This window comes from Saccharomyces kudriavzevii (assembly GCF_947243775.1).
Source record: "Saccharomyces kudriavzevii IFO 1802 strain IFO1802 genome assembly, chromosome: 2".
Lineage (NCBI taxonomy): Eukaryota > Fungi > Ascomycota > Saccharomycetes > Saccharomycetales > Saccharomycetaceae > Saccharomyces > Saccharomyces kudriavzevii.
The window spans coordinates 647,552-667,696 of NC_079273.1; the positions used below are offsets into that span (position 1 = coordinate 647,552).

Here is a 20,145-nt window from a genome sequence, read left to right on the forward strand (position 1 = left end):
CGCATCTTCTACAGCTTGCTCTTGTTTTTGCTGCTCTTGGCAAAGGTCTCTGCGATGATTCTCCTCTGGATCTTACCAGTGGCAGTCTTTGGCAGCTTGTCAACGAAGTACACCTTTGTTGGGACTTTGAACGCGGCGAGATGTTTCTTCAAGAAGCCTGCCAGTTCTTCATAGGTCATTTTTTCTCCCTTTTTCAAGACAACAGCGGCTTGGACCACCTGGCCATACATGTCATCGGGAACACCAAAGGCGACGGCTTCTTCGATCTTGGGGTGCGAAAGCATGATACCATCGAGCTCGATGGGTGAAATCTTCTCTCCGCCCCTATTGATGAGTTCTTTGATCCTGCCTGTGAGCACCAAGAACCCCTCCGGGTCAAAGTAGCCCTGGTCACCGGTCCTGAAATAGTTCTCTCTTTTGGTGAAGTTCTCCTTGTTGGCCTTTGGGTTGTTGGCGTAGCCCAAAGTGACGTTTTCACCTCTGATGGAAACTTCACCGACCTTCCCTGGGGGCAGAATGTTATCCTTGTCATCTAGGATAACGACGATGACGCCCTGTGGCTGGCCCACAGTACCGGGCTTTCTCTTTCCTGGTGGCAAATTGTTTGAAGTCATTTGGTGCGATGCTTCTGTCATTGCGTAGGCCTCTAACACAGGCGCATTGAACTCATTTTCCAGCTTGTGGAACGTTGCAGGTGCCAACGCAGATGAACACGATCTGATGAACCTGATATGCGGGAACGGCTTTGGCTTGGGCATGTTCAGCATGATCATACTTATTGTAGGAACACAACTGAACCAGTTGCAATTGTATTTGACAAACTGCTCCCAAAACAACTTCGGATGGAATCCATCGGGAACCACAACAGAGCCTTGAGTCCTGAAAGTAGACAGCAAAACGCCGATTAATCCGTGGACATGGAACAGAGGCATCACAACGTAAGATCTGTCCGAGCTTGTGAGCTTGTAAGTGCTGGCAATGTTCAACGTGCTTCTCACGATGTTTAAATGCAGCAGAGGAACGGTCTTTGGAGTGGATGTGGTCCCGCTGGTGTGCAAAATCAGGGCAACATCGCTGGAACGTGCAAATCCAGGGAATCTGTCGGGGTTCACATTGACAAACTTAGCGTTATCCAAAGAGCGATAAATAACCCTCCTGTAGTGGTCTTCTGGAGAGTATATATCATACTCTACCCTGAACCTGGCGGCATCGAAGCCCAATTCTACGATGAAACACCCAAAACTGGAGGCAGATTTCAAAATCTCTGAGTTGCGTAACTTCGTAGTGCCTTTGGGAACGCAGATTGCCTTAGATTTCAGGTCATTTAAGTAAAAATTGAACTCCTTTTCCTTGTAATTAGGGTTCAACGGAGCGCCAATCTTGGCGTCCATAGTAGCACCGAGGAAGGCAACGATAAATTCGAGCCCATTGCGCATGGAGATTGCCACCGTGTCCTGTCTAAAGATGGTCCCGTACAGCGGAGAGGAGGGGTTGGTGAATATGGTTTGAAAATGGCCCACCATATGCGACAGGTCTCTGTAGGTCACCTGTGTATCCGTTTCAGCAATAACGACGGCAACATTATCAGATACTCTGAAAACATCATTGAACGAGGCAGTAACAGTAGTAGCGGCACTTGACATTGTAGCAGAAAGTGAGAGAAGTCCTATACTCTTACACTACGTACGCTGAACAAGCTGCAAGCAAAAGCAAAGTCGCATGTTGGAAGTACTTTTTTTTCACACTATCTCTTTGTTATATACAGTTTATCCTAAAAACAAAAAGGAACGAAGAAAAGACTCGGAAGCCTCAGTTCCGAATACCCGACGGTTCTTTCGGACCGAAAAAAAATTGCCCAGTTCCGAGTATCCAGTGCCGTCTAGAGCGATCAATAAAGTTGCTTGCTAATCACAGTCGCATCTTGGAGCTAAAGTGAATAATGAAGTCAGAACTGTACATGCTATTCATTCTCGTGACGAGCAAGACAAAAGCACTCGTCCTCAGCCGCGCCGTAAGGTACGACTGGCAGAGTGAAGGGTACGGCCACGTGACTCGGGTTACCCCCCTTGCTTGGTCGGTCACGTGTAAAGCTTCGGCACGTGACCCTTTGGATTCCTGCCAGTTTACTACTATGATAAAGTACTCCGGCCTCATAGTTGCGAGGTTTCCTGGAAACGGTGCCCCATGCAGTTTGGCTGAGGTTCGCTGAGGTGTAGAGACACCATTCCAGCTCTTGGAATGCTCGTGATGCGTCGCAGGACTCTGCAGGCTGCGTTGTACAATGCATGTAGAACTTGGAATGTGCAGGCGTGGTGCCCCGTCTCCTGGTAACTGTAGCCAGGTCCTGCTTGTAGAAGACTTTGAGTTGGTTCCGCAGCATCTCGTAGTAGCTCCTTTTCTGCAGGTATTGGAAATGGAACCATCCGGAACTCGCCTGCCTCAGGGGACTGGTCATGATTTCACGTTCGGTGGGAAAGATGATATACGGCTTGATCCTGCCTTGAGTATACTCTGCCACCAGGGAGTCCGTTGTCGGTACTTTCACTTTCTTTCTCCCATGAGTGCCCTCCACTGGAGCAGATATGATCCCCGTGAACAAAGGGATCATCAGATGTGTCCATAAGTTCTCGTCCCGTGCTCTTGATATAGATGTTCCTATGGATGAAGTTTGGCATAGATAATGCTTTGTAATGTCGCCAGTCGCGGCGCCAGTTGAAAGTTCTTCTAGTTTGTCGTAGAAAGACAGCAAGCCTGAGGATTGGAATCTAGAAGGTGTAGAATATACAAACTCCAGTTCGCTTAACGGCGCAAAATCGACTGTCTCGACGCTTCTTGTGATTAGTTCGTCAATGTCTTTCACATGGTATGACGTGAGGTACTTTATCAAATCTGTTTTGAATGGCACTGGCGGCTGTTCTTTGTCTATTTGCAAAACGGGACTGCACCAGCACACCTGCTGGGGCAGGTTGGTCTCCATTGATGTAAAGTTATTGGATGGCAAAAATATCCTGCATTCGCCATTATCGTAAAAGTTTATAATCAGCTTAGTGTGGTGGGAGGCATAGGGGGGCATGGTGATTTCGATGAGTTTAATCTTGCGCAATGTTCCTAATAGTGCCGCACCCATAGTTCGGGCTTCTACAGGCACAATCGTCCCCTTTTGGCCCACAATTGTTATGTTATCTATATTCTCATGGAATTGTCTCAACAAGAAATCAAGCTCATATTGGAAACTGAATAATATGCTTCTTTTGAGGCTTTGTTCACAGAATATATCTTTCAGAGTTATCATATCGTCTGCCACTCCCACGAAATCCCCTGCCTCATAGAAATCTGATTTGATCAGTTTGAAGACTGCATTGTTTCCCGCACCACAGGCTTCTTCTTTCGCTTCCAAGTCATGTTCTGGCCCGGTCAAGTCTATCACCTTGGACTCATTGATTATGACACACTCGTCATCGTTGTGGCCATCGCCATCGCTGTGGTCATCCGTAGTTTTGTTTTCAATGTCGGCACTGTACCTGTAGCTCTTCCACCGTTGTGCCACCTTCTCCGCAACTTCTGATCTCTTTCTCTTCACCCTACTCATTGTTTCTTGTGACATACCACAACCATTTGATCCCTCATCACCATTATCCTTGCTTGAGCTCATCGTGCCATGCATTATTTTCCCCTTTATGGGCTTCCCATTTTGGCACCTTTTCGCAGTTTAATGCGGCCGCCGAAAATACATCAAAAGGGATCCAGGTGAGCACTCACCAAGAATACTGAAACATCTTGTTCACATCATCTGAAACAGACGGCAACTACCACGAAACGCATAAGAAGTAGTAGTATTTATAAAAAGGCACACATTGAGATATTTGCTTATTCCCTTTTATATTTTCCTCATCCTCTACCGACTTCTTAGAGGCTGCAAACGTGACTATAATGGGCTCCACTAAGGACGCGAAGAATATCGATGGGAAGATTGATAGAGGCTTAACAAGCATATCTAGCAACAAATTTCCTGAATTAAAACCGCATGATTACTGCACGGGCCCAGTCTCAACCATCATTGAGTATAAACATGCTGACAAGGAAAAGGGGAAGAAGGAAAAGGAAGATGAAGATGAAACCCCTCAAACAAGTGCTTTGGCAGAATCACAATCCCCACAAGTAAGCCATCATTCGGAAATGTTCCACTCTTTCGATTCCCCTCTACACTTACCCAATTTCAAGCTGGCAGAGGACCTGTTCTCTGACTCGTCAAGAAGATCATCAGATTCCGCTGCATCATCCTCTGTATCCAAACTAAAATCTGCCCAACTTTCCAAAATGACTATGCATCCTTCCCATACAAACAATATCGATAGCAAGCTAGGCCAAAGAAGCGAAACACCGATTTCTGAAATGAAAGCTAGTTCCTCATTTGATTCCTCTACACCGCGGTTCATCGTATCTAATATGGTTGGCAATGGGCGTGGAGGAGGTGGACTTCATGGTGCTACCTCAAATGTCGTTAAGAAACTTCACTCCAGGAAAAAATGGGACTGGAACAGTTTACCGGGCTCAGATTCCTCTCTTCTAATCAAAACAGCGTCAGGAAACCATAATCTTATTAACATTTGCATAGACGGTGAATTCAAGCAAATTATGTACGATCCGAACCATAATGAGCTGTTTAATAGAATGGACTTATTCTTATCCTTCAACATGGACTCTTCATCAAAGGACTCCCTAATTTTTGCAAAGAAAAGATTGCAGTCATACCTTGATTTCTTAACAAAATATTTAGAAGCTAGGAGATATGCATTTGAATGTTATCCATTTAACATAGAGAATATTATTAGCATAGAAACTGAAGTGAAATGCTTTCCATCATTTGATCCATTAAAAGATTATTCTGAAATTGAGTCCCTAATTCAATTATGGCTGGGTCAGTCTCAGAAGTTTTTATTGCAATCAAACTCGTTCTTCTTCTCATCTGAAGTGGTACAGGAATTAATCAAAAGGAAATCGACCACAAGGCAGCATTCTAATCCTGCAATCAGCACTGCCACCAATAAAACGAATGACCCTACGCTATACATTCAACAACTGGATATCGAACCAAACTCTCCAAGGCCGGTTATATCGGATCCATTAGATGAAATTGACATCTTATTAATAAGGCCGTTGCACAAAACTCTGGGTGGCTGGCAGCTAGCTTACGACGAGCCGAGCTTGAACATCGCGGACTTCCCATTGGACCTATCTCCCTGGATGATTGACAACAGCACTCAAAATAAGAGCAGTAATGACATTGACGATGTGTCTGAACATTTAAAAAACTTACAAAATTATTTACCAAGTAAGAATTCCGGGGTAAAAATCGTCTCTGATGAACAAGAAATCATTGAATTAAATTCTTCCAATGCCTCAGAGTATATGTATGACTGCATGAATAGAAAGTTCTTTACAGATGACGCAAAAGAACGTATTTCCAGAAATAATTTTAATCAGGGAACTGAAGAGGATTCTTCAAGCGACCCATTCGCCTCAAGTAGATCTTTATCACTACCTTCCTCAGGGGCAGACGCGGTCAAAAGGAAGAAGAGTCCTATCAAGAGTAACAAAAAATCGGGTTTTGTTAACTTTTTCAAGAGAAAGCACTCTCAACTTGCATCGACTTCGCATAACTTGAGTCCTTCAGTCTCACCTAGCATATCTTCCTCTTCTTCCCCGAAAATCCAACCACAGTCACACCTTCCAAGTCCTCCTCGGGGGGACAAAGCTCGCCATATCAAATCAACTAATCAAGCCCTTCAAAATGAATGGCTGGAAAACTTTTTCTGCCGGACATTGAACAACTACAAAGAAATCGATTTGCCGACACAATTTATTTTACCCAGGGAAGTCAAGAAATCCTCAAATGCACAATCTCAATCCGAAGAGGAATCACCCCTGTCATCGCCCGCTTCTAGCAATATGGAAAACCCTATACCAAATGAAGGACTGGACAGGGCAAAGAGTGCAGCCACTTATGGTAAAGAATACTTGCAATTAAGACTACCATTCGCTTCAGACACTATACCTGCTGTAATATGCCCATGGGTGTGGACAAGTTTGAGTTATTATAAATGGAAGGCTTTGCTTAGAGAAATATACAGGTCGATCATTCCTGGAGGTTACGCCCTCGCAATTGTTCCAGATTTAAGAATATCAAATACTTACTATACTGGGATCCTTGGTGACGCTGATTCCAATAATGCAAAGGAAACTTCAGATGAATTTTTGACGACAAAGGAAAGAGATAAGACATTTGATGCCATGGCTATCGATGCAATAAATAAAGGTCTACACATTCACCCAACAAAGCATTTAACGAAGACATTCAAGGATGTAGGATTTATAGGAATTAAGTCCTCCGTTCTAAGTTTGAAAACTGGTGACTTCAAAACAGATATGGGTTTTTTGAATGAGTTGAACTCCTTGGATGTATGGGATTTCATGTTGAGAAAGCAATTACCAGATAGCAGTGCCCCTCCAAAGGATACCGACCCCACCACTCTTTTCAAAAGGTATGTGGAAGAGCATATGGGCAAAATTGACGACAATGCTGGCTGTTTCAGAACCTTATATGTGGTGGCACAAAAACCAAAACTGCCATATACGAAGTAAATGTCCTACCGTACCGATTTTTTCTTGTATAAAACTGCTCAATTATTTCTTCTAATTTCAATTTAGTACTCGAAAAAAGCGCCTTAATAAAAACAAGCAGTATCCCGATACCGTAAATTGAATGTGAGATAATATTTCACGCCATATTTATTTCTTTTTTATACCTATCATGACGGAACACTTCTCGGGAGAATTGCCTGCTCATTCACTACATCTATATTTATATATTCTATATTAATCATTTATTTCTCCAATAAAACTTCTTTTCATGATTGTGGGCGTATGGATGCGGGCGGAATAGCCCAACTCTTTGGATAATGTAGTTCCTAATTTCTTATCCTCTTCAGAAACGTCACGTATCAAGCTGTCCTTTTGGTCAGCCGGATAATACTTGACATCCACATGGGAGGCTAAAGAATGTTCTGTTTCTTGCAACGAGTCAACTGTAGTTTCGTCGACTAAGACGTAAGCGATGTCAGAACCCGGACAATCGTAATTAACGTTCAACAGTAACCTTTCCATTATTCCTCTCAAGCCTCTGGCGCCCGTTCCTTCCCTAAGGGCAAACTGAGCAATTTTTTTTAGAGCCTTCTGCGTCACGCATAATTTGACCCCAAATTGTTTGAAGATATACTCATATTGGTCTAACAAGGCATTTTTTGGCTCCTTCAATATATGGAACAAATCATCTCTTTGCAGAGGTTGTAGTGCGGTTATGATGGGAACTCTCCCGATCAATTCGGGAATTAGACCAAAGCTCACTAAGTCTGTCGGTGTAGTCAAATCTAAAGCACATACTTTTTTTCCGTTATCCAATTCAACCTGCTCAAGTGTATTACTAAATCTAAAATTTTTCACTCTTTCTTTCTCAAGTTCTTTGCTATCTGGTGGCTCAACACACTTCGTGGCCTTACGAAGTTTCTTCATATCGTCTATCCTTTTAACAATGTGCTTGTCTAAACCAACAAAAGCGCCCATAATCATGAAAAGAATGTTTGAGGTGTCTATAACGAATATTTCATCCTTTTTAGTTGTGGTTTGGTTTTTTTGCCCATCAATGTCATGCTTAACAGGCCTTTTAACAGTAAGTTCTACTTTATGACCTTCAATGATTTTCAAAAGTGACTGTTGAACACCTTCTCCAGACACATCTTTAGTACCAATACTTGCAGCAGGCTTGGCCAATTTGTCGATCTCGTCAAGCACAATAATTCCTTTTTCTGCTCTTGCAACATCAAACTCAGCATTCACAAGCAATCTTTCGATACACACTTCAACGTCCTCACCAATGTAACCTGCTTGAGTCAATTGCGTACAGTCAGTAATTGCAATGGGAACATTTAATATTTTCGCTAGAGTTGTCGCCAACAAGGTCTTACCAGAACCCGAAGGACCAACTACAAGGACATTACTCTTGCTTAATTCCAGATCTTCGTCTACTTCTCTGCCTGCTGAATTAAATTGTCTCTGAAGATTTCTCCAACCTGCTTTAGATTCGCTGTTCCCACTGAAAATTGGTTCATCCTTATCACTCGTAATTTTCTCCTGTTCTATCAACTCTCTCTGTTTTTGTAATTCCTTTTTCTTTTGCTTGTCATTAATTCTCAGATAATGGTTATAAACTGCTACACTCAAAACCTTCTTACCAATATCTTGACCAATGATATACTCATCAAGGAATTTCTTTAACGTTTTTGGAGTTGGTATGCTTGACAAGCGAGACTGTGCCAGTTTCCCGGAAGCAGTGGCAGCATATCGGCCAATTCTACTAGAATAAGTTCTGATTAAGTTTTGGCTTGCAAATCTCAACATGTCAATGGAACGCAGCTAACTATCCTTGCGATATGGGATCTCCTTTTTTGGTCAGCTAATTTTTATGTTTTTGAAGTACATTACAGATGACTATTATATTTCTATCATCCAGAAAAATATTATCATAATCAATCTTCCTGAAAATATCAAAACGATAAGAAAGGTAGTATGTCACAGAAAATACAGCAGCATCAGTTTCCTCATTTTTATTGTTGTTATCTCCTACAATCGATCAACAAGAGGCAGTCATTCTACATAGGGTCAACTCCAAACCCAATACGACGTTTGAGGCAGCATAATGGGAAGCTTACGGTTGGGGGGGCTTATCGAACTAAACGCGATGGATCAAGGCCTTGGGAAATGATAATGATCGTGCAAGGCTTTCCAAGTAAGATTGCAGCATTGCAATTTGAACATGCATGGCAGCATGGATATCAAACGCATTACATTGCTGAGAAGGATCGAATAGTGAAACATAAAGCGGGTGGGAGAACCTTGCACCATAAAGTTGCATTGATGAAATTACTACTAAAACATGAATTCTTTCAAAGAATGAACTTAACTGTCGAAATGTTCAATTTGAAAGGGTCGCAAATTTGGGAGCAAGATAAGTTTAGGATTGAAAGTGAAAGTTTCAGGATAAACATGCGAACATGTGAAAATGCTCTTGAAGAACCGAAAGGAAACACTGTAGACGATCTCATGGATCATAGTGATGAGAACTTAAAACTGGTAGAGAAAGTTTACACTAGCGTTCTAAGAAGCGAAAAGGAAACATTCCAACTTTTTGAAAGGAAATTGACCGAAGGAGTAATACGATGTGGAATTTGTGAAAAGGAAATTGACTACACATCAGAAGAACCAATCTCGAAACCATTTGTTGCACTTTGCAATAATGAAAATTGTCATCAAATTAGTCATTTGAAATGTCTTCACAGATATTTTATAGACGATGAACAGTTAGTCGTGGGAAAAAGAAACCTGATACCTAAAAGTGGAAGATGCCCCGGTTGTGATAAAATTTGGCAATGGACGACACTGGCTAAATTCTCTACAAGAATGAAGGTAGCATACGGGAAGTAAAGGCCGCCACGGTGGATGATTATCTTTTCTGTAGAGGGTGCTTATTTATATATTTTATGTTTCAAATGCATATTTACGTTCACCTTATAAACGGAATGGCATAATATGTCATTTTCTTTCTACCCTCTTAAAAGGTAAGTTCCCATTTCTCGGTTATATCAAGCATCGGGTTCATAATGATAATCCTATTATCATCTTCCCGTGATAGTTTAGTGGAGAGCGAACGTTCCCTACCATCTTGTTTGACCGTTACGGTGTCATTCAATGTCACATTATGTTGTGACGTGTTCTTCGCAACGATGATCTTTTCAATACTTGTATTTCTCAAGGTATCGTTGTGAATGTCGGCCAAATTATCAGGGATATGATCTGGAAGGTTTTTTAAGATATGTCCACCTTCCAAGATAAACTGTGTCCTTACGTATTCACCTTTTTGATAACCAAAAGTTTCTCCATCATCAACGTAGAGTTCACCAACAGCAACACCATTAGCGTCGGGGGCTACTACTAGGACATACGGGTCATTCTTCATTAACTTTGAGGACCTTCTATACTTATTTTTCATGGTAATAATGTGGCCACCTTCTATAAACAATGGAATCTTATCTAGTGGCGCAGAAATATTTCTTTTCATCAAGTTTATACCATCATTTACAAAAGAGTCCAAAGATGAGAATTCATAAAAGATACCTGGTGGAAAAATCATTTCTGTTTCCGATTGATTGGGCTCCGTTACAGGTTTGACTAATAGACCTGAATTGCCCCAGTAAAATTGATTGTCGATATCATACAGTTCGGATAATTCTGGATGTTCAACAAACATCGGATTCATTATAGGAAATCCAGTAGTGCTTGATTTATAAAACATGGTGTATAAGGTGGGCAAAAGGAAATACCTTAGTTGTATGGCATCACGAACGATGGACTTCAAAGGTTCGTTAAATAGATAAGGTTCTCTTCTCTTTGTATCAATATGGGCGTGAGCCCTAAAAAATGGGTACCATAAACCAGCCTGATACCATCGAGCAACGAGTTCAGGTGACGGATCTCCAACAAAACCAGCAATGTCGGCTCCGATAAACGGCATACCAGCGACATTATTCGATAGGACCATGGGGATCGAAATCTTTAAATAGTCCCAATTTGCTACATTATCACCAGTCCATGTGGCGGCCGTACGTTGGGAGCCGGCAAAAAAGGCTCTTGTAAGAAGGAAGGGCCGCTTATCAGATGCGGAGTATATTGACTTTACCGCATCGTGGGTGGCTTCATGGACGGATAAACCATAAAGATTGTGAAGGGATCTTTCCTCAACGTTGTTTTGGTGAATTAAGTCCTTTGGAGCTGTAGTTTCCGGACCATCGAAAATCGAAGGCTCATTCATATCGTTCCATATGAACAAATTGGATAAATTGGATGGCAGGTCCATAAAACTTTCGAAAAACGATTTCCAAATTTTCTGGCCGTGCTTGCTCATAGTATCAATCCAGATGGAGTTACCTGGCCAACAACGGCCTATATAGTCATCGCCATTGTGGTCTTTGACTGCTACGTTTTCGTTGATTACGATATCGCTAACTTCGTAATCCTCCTTCAAATGAGGATCGATCAGCACGACAAGGTTTCTCCCCAGCTTGTTTAGTTTAGCTAGCAGTCTCTTTGGATCAGGGAAAGAGTTTGGCTTCCAAGTAAAAAATTTCTTGTCATTTGTATACTCCAGGTCCAGCCAAATAAAATCGTAGGGAATCTCGTGAGCATCCATTTGAGAGTCCACGGTGAGAACATCCATTTCATCATTATAGTTCCATCTACACTGATGGTACCCGATAGAGGACATTGGTGGTAGGAAGGGTCTGCCAGTCAAATCGGTGAACCTGTCAATGATGGTGGGAATGTCTTCCCCCAGGGAGACCACTACGTCTAGGACACCATTTTCCGAAATCCAATGAGTCATGGTTTTATTCTGCTGGCTATCATACCTAATGTCTACCCAAGTGTCAGCGGCATTGACCCAGAAGACGGACGTGGATGATGACGAAAACATGAATGGGATGGAGCCGTACATTGGTTGTGTGGTTCCAATGTTATACTCGAAGACATCGACGTTGAAAAGCCTGTAAGGTTCCCTTTGCGAGGTGTCCATCAGCCGCAGGGAAGTTGCGTGCTCCGGTATACCGTAGACGTTGGTGGACCCGATAAAGGAGAAATCCAATGCAATTGATTCGGGCCCCAGGGGCAAAGTGTCGTCTTTAGAATACTTGAAGTCATCTTTGAACATGTTGAAAGCGGTTTCCTCTGGGAGCACATGTGCGAAGTTTTCCTCTTTGGACCTGTAATGCTCAATGTTCAGAAAATTTTGCTCATTGACAATCAGTTTAAGGGTGTTACGCCAGTAGATCTTCAACTGGAAAGGCTCTGTGAGAACTTCGAGCGACACGCAACCGTTCTGCAAACGAATGGCGTCACTAGTGGAGTTTGACAGCGAGAGAAACGATGTCAATTTCGACCAAAGCGAGTTTCCGGTGCGTGGTTGCTCGAGAAAGTGTGATTCAGAAAAGTTGGTCTTGCTCACCTCGCCGCGAAACTTTTCGTCGAAGGCGTGCAGCCAGGTTTCTTTGTAGCGCTGTGGGGAGACCAATAAGCCGCTGTCGTTGACGCTCGTTCTCTCCTTCTCGTCTATAATAAATCTCACTGAGTGGTCTTGTAGGAAAGAGAGCGAAAATGGGAACTCGACGGCTATGTCGTCGCCCTCGAGCCTTGGAATAGTCTTGATTATGGTAGCATGCAGAACGTTCTGCAATGGATCGTGAACAACGGATGCGGCGTCCAATTTGTAATAAGAGTTGCGTGATAGGGCGATATTTTCTGAATAGACCCTGTTTCTATGGCAAAACCCAGATTGCGCACATTTCTTCAAAAGGTAGTCGGTAAACGCATGCGACAAAGTAGTGAACAGCACCAATTGGCACACAAGCCACTTCGAAACGATCATGCTGGAGGCGTTTGTTAAGAGGCGGGAAGCCACGGAGCAAAGAGATAGATACCTGTGGGGCGGTATTCTATATGGTATTACTGTCAAATTTGTTTCAGTGAAAAAGCCGCAGCCCGGGTAAAAAACAAGGGAAGCCGAAGATAATGGGGATAGAAAACTGCTATGTAAAAAAAACCTATATCACTTAATCGGTGCAGAGGAAAATGAGCTTCCCTTGCAACGATTTCGCAGAAGTAGTTATAGAATATTATGTATATATTGTGTGTGAGAGAGAGAGGGTGTGTGCGTGTAGTGTGTAGAAGGATATTATTAAATAGTTTTATTTTTTTTTGTCGAATCTAGAATAGTACTTCTTGGAAATTATACCGTCCAGCGTCAAAAGACCCAGGACACCGGTGGTTGTCGCCAAGACGGTGGAGTTGGGCTTGCCCTTCAAAAACCTCACGTTGTGGTTAGCATAGCCGTTGCAGAGGTAGCATACCACGGAGGAGTGTAGCAGCAAATTGACAAGCACAACCGGGTTTTGCAGTTCTAGAAGACACACTTTGGCCACGTCCTGGCTCTTGCTCACGACGGCCTGAAAGTAGCTCCAAGCGGCCGCGGAGACACTGTTTAGCTGTGCCTTTAGACGCTCAATGGCGCATTCCTTCTTGTTATTATGGTGGTGACCGTCTTCAGGGTTGGCGTTTGGGCCAGCGTTGTTGTCGTGTTTAGCACTGGGGAAAAGCAAGATGGTCATGAATGATACGTTAGTCAGAGAGAACCGAGGGAAAAGGTTGGTGCGTGCGGCAGCGCGGTGAGTGTACATACGTTGCAGACATGGTATACGATGCTGGGGGGGGAGATGTAGGTTTGTAATAGCTGGAGGAGAGAGCCACGTCGGCGGTTTCGGATGGAGTGGGCCATTGATCGACACTTTATATACGCAGGGACGATTAACGGGAGAGGAGGAAGCGGCGGCGTCATTGGCCGCTGGCCCGGGGCGGCAAGGCAGGGGAAGGGGACAGTGAAAAAAAAAACGAAAGTGGGACAGTAGGAGATTTGAGGAGTTTGGGAGAGAACAGAGAGAAAGCGAACGATAGCAAAAGCAAGGTAAGGAAGAAACAGAGAACAGGGAAAGATGAGAAACGGATTGTACCAACTATGGTGTGTGGCGAGTGCGGCAAGAGCAGTGGCCAGAGGCTCGTTGGCCAAGGCCAACGCGGCCATGTGCGAGTATGTGCACACGTCCAACATCGTGGGCCGCTGGACTCGCGACAGGCAATGGGAGGCTGCCAAGGCCTTGTCACAGCGGGTCATCAGAGAGCATGCTGCAAAGTAGCGTAAATAAGTAGTAGTATATACAGTTCAGCAGTACATAGCGTCTCCTTTCGCTTGATGAATGAACTCATTCATGCGAAGTTAAAGGAAAAAAAATAAAAAAAAAATAATAAATAGAATGGGCGAACGGGAAGACTAGAGAGACATCAAGCAATCAAGAGTGAAAGTCGAGAACGACTTTCCAAGTGCGAGGATCGCGACGTCCCTGACCTTAGAAGCGGGCTGTTAACCATCAGGTCCCTTCCTCAATGCCGCCGGCATCTCCCAGATCCCTCCAAAAAAAACGCCTCCATGACATGAGCGGTTACCAAAACTGGCCTTGGGAAAATAGCAGCGGCAGTTGCCCCAGCTCTTCCCCCAGCGATGGTCTTCTCTCGTCTCCTTCTTTCTCTCTTCCAGCACTCTCTCCGCAGTACCTTCACAGATCCTTCTCCTCCCCTTTAGCAAACCATTTCCACCTGCATCCTGTGGAAAAAGCAAATTTTCCTCCAACAAGAAAAAAAAAGCACAAAACATACAAGGGAAAAAATATCCGTAACAGGATACGTACTGGCACGTTGGCAACAAAATGCACGAGTTAGGGACCATCCCTGGCCTACACTTCCTCGTAAACGCAGGACAGCAAAGAAAGAAAGTTCTCGACTTTGGCCGATTCTTGGGGGGTAAGCAAGCTTACCCTATTACATCAAAAGAATCAAAAGACACTTGATCCTGCAAACCAAAAACCAACACAAGGGCAAAAAAATTCCTCCTATACCACCGCTTCTAGAGGAAGATAGGACACGGACGGCCACAAACTAGCACGTATTGTCCGTAACAGTGTTTCCCCCGCTATGAACATTCTTTCCCTCAGCCCATTATAGCACAGGTTTTTCCCCACTGTTGAAAAAAGCAAAATCCACGTTGAATACAAACAGTCCGGTAAGACAGGGAAGAGGGGCAGCAAAAACACCAACAAAGAGATAAACAGGAAGCAAAAAAAAAGAAACAAATAGAAAACCACTGAGAAAAAAACGGAAGCAACAACCATAAGCAACCACCGTCCCAAAAACCAATTTCGACAAACCATCACAAAGACGTCCTATGAAGAGACCATAAGCGGGAAAAAATGGCAGCACAAAGTAGCGAGACCGGACATTAGCGGGAAATAGCCCGCTTGGAAAGTCTCTTCCCATCCATTTATTATTTTGAGTGCCAAAAAATGTGTATTGTAACAAATTAAAAGGTAATGAGCCTCATTGAGGTCATTTCAGTTGTTACACTGAAAAGAACAGATACTACACTTGATCTAAGCCAAAAGGCAAAGAGATTCGTGGGGATTTAGAAAAGAAATCAAGATTAAAACAAAAAATAAACCTAATAACCATTAAGAAAGGAACATGCTCATCGGTAAAAAAAACAAACTTAAACAGTCCTCTTTTTATATGTTTTACGCAGAGTGTCTATCGGAACGAAAAGAAAAAGAAAAAAAAAATGAGGAAAAAAAAAATACACACTTACATTTCGCCACCCACACCCACACACCCCGGCTGCCACCGACTCCATATCACCCCTCACGGAACGCTCGGCGGTTAAAAGATTGAGAAAATTCACGTACATATATAGATATCATTAGGTGCATACAAACATAGGCATATATAACCTATGGAGCGCCACCATCTTGTTGCTGCATCTGTTGAGCAAGCTGCTGGCGGCGCAGCTCCTTGTAGCGCTCGTCCTCTGCGGACCCAACCCGCTGTAAAAATTCCTGCCGCTCCAGGAACCCGTCCTTGTTATGTAACACCAGCTCGTCGTTGAGCCCAGCGCGGTCTACATAACTGGCCCAGTCAAGCTGCGATTTCTCCAGCGTCGTCAGCTTGGGCCGCAGCCCACCGGAGATGATCTGCTCTAGCAGAGGCTGCCTCTTCAGCGGCCGGCGCAAGTGCCGCCGGCTCTCGCTGGAATCCGCCTTGACTATCTTGCTCGGCTGTGCAGGTGCAGGTGCAGGTGCCGCGGGCGCCTGGTGCTTGAACTTCAAACTATTCAAGTATTCATGGCCCTCTGCGCTGCTACGTGCAACCCATTTCTTCTCATTAACCGTTTCACCGGCAAACTTGTAGTTTCTCTCGATCAGGACCTTGTCCTCCTGCTGCGTGCCCGTTGTTGGCGCGGAATCGTTTGAAGTGTCTAAAACAGAACCCACCTCTCCAGATTTCCTAGAGAGACGATCGAAACTCGCCCGCTGTAGCTCTTCCCAGATGCTGTCTACTTTTGCTGGAATCGACTCCACTGCCAGCGATTCGTACTTGTGTGTGTCCGCATACTCCTTCTCTGCCTGCCGGGCCCTCCTTGTTTTGATCAGTCCGCCACTCTCGCTCTCTATACGCGAGTAGTCTATCTTGCTTCGACTCTTGCCCTTGTCGATATGCTCGTCATCTTCGTCCTCGTCCTCGCTACTGCCGCCTGCCCTCTCTCTTTCCGGCTGAAAGTCCTCGTCTTCCTCCTCCACGTAGCCGTCCTTCTCTTCGTCCTCTTCATTCGGTATGGTGTTTATCTCTGTTTCTGACATCTTTTAGTTGCTTTTACCTCTTGAACTGGCCTTAAATCGGTTGCGCAGTTTTTGCTCACTGCTATCTCATTTTTTTAAAGTCACATTTTTCGCTCTTTAATTCACCTTGTTTTTTGTCTTTCCCCGATATGGTACTTACACGAAATATGATGATACAAAACAAAACACACATGAACTGGTGATGATAAATACACATCTAGCCACAAGCAGCACCTGTATAACCATTTTTGTATCCCTATTCGTCCATATCTACGCTTTCTTCAACCACAATTGCAATTGTTAAACGCACCACAACATTAGCCTACACGCAACAGTATTCAGTATAACTATGTCCACAGAGACTACAAAACCACCGCTTACTACTACATCAGCAGTAACTGCTACTGCCGTAGTTTCTCCCAACGCTCTCAAAAGAAAAAAGGGTGAAGACACCAGTGAGGAGCAACTGGAAGCAGAGATCAAACGAGTAGCCCTCGACGATGCAGAGGACCATTCCGACAACGAACGCGACTTTACCGATAACCTCCCCTCCCACGTGCACTTACGGATGCTATGCCTTGTCAAGCACGCTTCTCTGATAGTGGGACACAAGGGTGCTACCATATCCAGGATAAAATCAGAGACCTCGGCTAGAATAAACGTATCAAATAATATCAGAGGTGTCCCTGAAAGAATTATTTACGTAAGAGGCACCTGCGATGATGTGGCAAAGGCGTACGGTATGATAGTGAGAGCGCTGCTAGAAGAACACGAAAACGAAAGCGAAGAAGAAGACATTGAGGTTTCCATCAATCTCTTGATTCCTCACCATCTCATGGGCTGCATCATTGGCAAACGCGGGTCCCGATTGAGAGAAATTGAGGACTTGAGTGCTGCAAAATTATTCGCGTCCCCGAATCAACTGCTGCTGTCCAATGACAGAATATTGACCATCAACGGCGTCCCCGATGCTATCCATATTGCCACTTTCTACGTTGGCCAAACACTGTTGAACTTCCAAATAGAGTCTCCACAGAAGAAATTGAAAAGGTCTATATTTTATCAACCCACCCAATTCAATTCGGTTTTGCTGGACCATAGCCAGTCAAACGCTGTCCTTCATCAAAGAAACCATCAATATCATCCAAACGATAAACTACTCTCCTGCAGACCCAACAGAAAGTTCTCCGTATCGTCGACCCTGCTGAGTATGGCCCCTCCACAGTATACCACCGCCAGCGTAGCAAATGCCACGGCATTTCATCCAAATTTCGTTATTCCCAACGTAAGGATCCTGGATGCTCCTGTTATCGACCAGGGACCCAGCAATCATCTATCCATGAACCTCTTCCAGCAAGAAATATTTATAGATGAGAATTTTGTGGGAAACGTCATCGGCAAAGATGGCAAACACATTAATTCGGTCAAGGAATCCACAGGTTGCTCCATCATTGTACAAGATTCCGTGGAAGGCTCCTCCGAGAGAAGACTTTCTATAAGAGGCACATTTATGGCTTCTCAAGCCGCGATTATGTTGATTAGCAATAAAATTGAAATTGATAGATTAAATGCCGAACGTAAAAGAAGGTCGCCTCTCTGAAAAAGGTTGTTAGTCTAGGGAACAAAAAAAAAGTAAGGAAAAAAGAAGCAAAACGATTGAGTCAATACATATATTTATATATATATATATATGTATTGACTCGCTGGAAATCAGTTTTCCTCGTACTCAAATTCTCATTTGTATTTTTTCTTCTTCGCTACGCGCTGCTTCAGTCATCAATAGTAAATAGTCTGAAAACACACACGACAAAAGAGCTGGACCGGCAGTTGAGGATACTGTGGAACAAACACGGCGCTATAGTCTCAGCATGGACCATACAATTTCACCATTACAACAAGAAGTATTGACTAAATACAAGCAACTTTCCCTGGATTTGAAAGCGCTGGATGAAACAATAAAAGAACTAAACCATTCGCAACACGGGCAACAGCAGGAACAACAAGAAACTGTATCATCCGACGAAATATTGCAAGAAATGAGGGAAATAGAAGTCAAGATTGGTTTAGTAGGAACACTGCTGAAAGGGAGCGTATACTCGCTTATTTTGCAAAGAAAACAAGAACTAGAATCTTTGAATAGCAGCTCTAATCAATGATTAGTGTCTGAAGTTTTTCGTGGCGCTTATCTTTTATGGCATGCTATATTGTGCTGTGAGTTGTAATAATATATCATGTATATGCTTATACAAAAAGAAAAAATAATTAAAAAAACGCACTCTACTGGATGATTTCATATACATATATTTATATATATATATGTACGCATAGATATCTAAAAATATATGTACGCATAGATATCTAAATTGTGTAGATGACGATCTTACCGTCTAGCCCACAAGAAGAAACTTGCGTGACCTGGTCATTGGCTTCTGCAAAAGGTCTTAATTCCATAATGGCATTTTCGTGCGCGCTTTCTTGAACATCGGTGCTAACTTTACCTTTTAAATCCAATTCTTTGAACTTTCTCAATGCAGATATACCAAAAGTTGAATTTTCTTCATCATCACCACCCAATGTGTTAGTGTTGCCTGACCCTGTCAAGGCAGATGATTTGCCACCGTCGGCTTTGTCTAGATTCTTGGCGAACTTCCAGCCTTCAGAGGCTTCGCTAAACAATACCGGATGGCAAGAGTAACCCCCACAAATAATCTCATGATCGTTGATCCATACTAAAGACCTATACGGTAACCCTTCCGGAGCATTGACCGATTGTACTGAAGATTGGTAATCGACAACATTCAAAGTACCATCGTGAGCTACATAAGCAATTCTTTCCATTTGACTTCTCCACTCTACATCATGAATGTAAGAACCCTGGTACCACTCCTTGATTAAGCAACCAAAAGGAAATTTCTGGCCCCAAGGTGATCCGATCACAGATTCCTTGGAATCTAAGCCCTTAATAAACCCACTGAAGACACGCATGAACCCATCGGTACCACCAGCAGCCAATAGAACTCCATTGGCATGCCATGATAGACAATTAATGGTAGATTTGATGGGTTTCTTGATGTGCTTGGATACCCACCAATTATTCTCGTGCTCATAATAGCAAACGGCAATGATTCTAGCACTGGATCCCACAGCAAACTTATACCCGCTTAGTGCCCATGTGACTGAAGTAGCGGCTCTGTTGATACGTAAAAGCACCAAAGTGGGCTTGTAGGACCCGTCACTCAATGGCTCCCAAACGTAAGCATTACGGTCTTGAGAACAGGTCACAATACGTCCATGTATAGAAATGTCCACCGCGGTGATGGTTTTGTCATGGTCTTTCAAAGTGGCAAATAAAGCAGGAGGCGTATTGCCTGAGACTTTGTAGACAAAACAATCTGTTTCGCATGTAATTGCCAAAACGGATTTATCTTGGGAAAAGCAATGAGAATAGATTGGCGCTTTGACCAATTTGTAGACAGCAAGAACAGACTTGTCCTTGGAGCTGGAAAATGACATTAGGAGACTCTCAACTAATATTTTTTTTGATTGTATTTATTCTTTCTTTAATATCTTTACTTTCAACCTGAAGGATTTCTCGACCACAACGGCTCTTATTTGACCCTTTTTCATTATGGGCAAGGCGCGGGCGGGTGACAAAAAGATTTGATAACTATGCATTTGATTCATTATCATTATCGCTGCTAAAGAGTAACAATAGCGTCAAAGAAATGCTTGTATTTTTTGTTGAAAGGGTGATAGAGACAGAATTTTG

The 20,145-nt window shown here is 43.4% G+C and overlaps 12 protein-coding genes across 12 annotated transcripts; 5 read left to right on the forward strand and 7 right to left on the reverse strand.

The window, feature by feature from the left end:
- Positions 1-8: 8 nt before the first annotated feature.
- Positions 9-1,643, reverse strand: PCS60 (Pcs60p; the record flags this gene model as incomplete). Its single annotated transcript, XM_056230236.1, has 1 exon — positions 9-1,643. The coding sequence occupies one exon, from the start codon at positions 1,641-1,643 to the stop codon at positions 9-11; it is 1,635 nt and encodes a 544-aa protein (XP_056086206.1).
- Positions 1,644-1,960: 317 nt separating this feature from the next.
- Positions 1,961-3,664, reverse strand: TDP1 (tyrosyl-DNA phosphodiesterase 1; the record flags this gene model as incomplete). The annotated part of the gene is made up of 1 exon (XM_056230247.1): positions 1,961-3,664. The coding sequence occupies one exon, from the start codon at positions 3,662-3,664 to the stop codon at positions 1,961-1,963; it is 1,704 nt and encodes a 567-aa protein (XP_056086207.1).
- Positions 3,665-3,930: 266 nt separating this feature from the next.
- SKDI02G3320 (uncharacterized protein) lies at positions 3,931-6,642 on the forward strand (the record flags this gene model as incomplete). Its single annotated transcript, XM_056230258.1, has 1 exon — positions 3,931-6,642. One exon carries the CDS (start codon positions 3,931-3,933, stop codon positions 6,640-6,642), a length of 2,712 nt encoding a protein of 903 aa, XP_056086208.1.
- Positions 6,643-6,876: 234 nt separating this feature from the next.
- MCX1 (Mcx1p) lies at positions 6,877-8,454 on the reverse strand (the record flags this gene model as incomplete). The annotated part of the gene is made up of 1 exon (XM_056230271.1): positions 6,877-8,454. The coding sequence occupies one exon, from the start codon at positions 8,452-8,454 to the stop codon at positions 6,877-6,879; it is 1,578 nt and encodes a 525-aa protein (XP_056086209.1).
- A 168-nt stretch (positions 8,455-8,622) lies between these two features.
- On the forward strand, positions 8,623-9,537 carry SLX1 (endonuclease; the record flags this gene model as incomplete). The annotated part of the gene is made up of 1 exon (XM_056230282.1): positions 8,623-9,537. The coding sequence occupies one exon, from the start codon at positions 8,623-8,625 to the stop codon at positions 9,535-9,537; it is 915 nt and encodes a 304-aa protein (XP_056086210.1).
- Positions 9,538-9,664: 127 nt separating this feature from the next.
- On the reverse strand, positions 9,665-12,529 carry ROT2 (glucan 1,3-alpha-glucosidase ROT2; the record flags this gene model as incomplete). Its single annotated transcript, XM_056230293.1, has 1 exon — positions 9,665-12,529. One exon carries the CDS (start codon positions 12,527-12,529, stop codon positions 9,665-9,667), a length of 2,865 nt encoding a protein of 954 aa, XP_056086211.1.
- Positions 12,530-12,848: 319 nt separating this feature from the next.
- Positions 12,849-13,350, reverse strand: OM14 (Om14p; the record flags this gene model as incomplete). The annotated part of the gene is made up of 2 exons (XM_056230304.1): positions 12,849-13,245; positions 13,340-13,350. The coding sequence occupies 2 exons, from the start codon at positions 13,348-13,350 to the stop codon at positions 12,849-12,851; spliced, it is 408 nt and encodes a 135-aa protein (XP_056086212.1).
- Positions 13,351-13,649: 299 nt separating this feature from the next.
- On the forward strand, positions 13,650-13,850 carry COQ21 (Coq21p; the record flags this gene model as incomplete). Its single annotated transcript, XM_056230315.1, has 1 exon — positions 13,650-13,850. The coding sequence occupies one exon, from the start codon at positions 13,650-13,652 to the stop codon at positions 13,848-13,850; it is 201 nt and encodes a 66-aa protein (XP_056086213.1).
- Positions 13,851-15,491: 1,641 nt separating this feature from the next.
- On the reverse strand, positions 15,492-16,397 carry SWC5 (Swc5p; the record flags this gene model as incomplete). Its single annotated transcript, XM_056230326.1, has 1 exon — positions 15,492-16,397. One exon carries the CDS (start codon positions 16,395-16,397, stop codon positions 15,492-15,494), a length of 906 nt encoding a protein of 301 aa, XP_056086214.1.
- Positions 16,398-16,725: 328 nt separating this feature from the next.
- Positions 16,726-17,976, forward strand: PBP2 (telomere maintenance protein PBP2; the record flags this gene model as incomplete). Its single annotated transcript, XM_056230337.1, has 1 exon — positions 16,726-17,976. One exon carries the CDS (start codon positions 16,726-16,728, stop codon positions 17,974-17,976), a length of 1,251 nt encoding a protein of 416 aa, XP_056086215.1.
- A 268-nt stretch (positions 17,977-18,244) lies between these two features.
- On the forward strand, positions 18,245-18,532 carry DAD3 (Dad3p; the record flags this gene model as incomplete). The annotated part of the gene is made up of 1 exon (XM_056230348.1): positions 18,245-18,532. The coding sequence occupies one exon, from the start codon at positions 18,245-18,247 to the stop codon at positions 18,530-18,532; it is 288 nt and encodes a 95-aa protein (XP_056086216.1).
- Positions 18,533-18,734: 202 nt separating this feature from the next.
- ARC40 (Arc40p) lies at positions 18,735-19,889 on the reverse strand (the record flags this gene model as incomplete). Its single annotated transcript, XM_056230359.1, has 1 exon — positions 18,735-19,889. One exon carries the CDS (start codon positions 19,887-19,889, stop codon positions 18,735-18,737), a length of 1,155 nt encoding a protein of 384 aa, XP_056086217.1.
- Between the last annotated feature and the right edge of the window lie 256 nt (positions 19,890-20,145).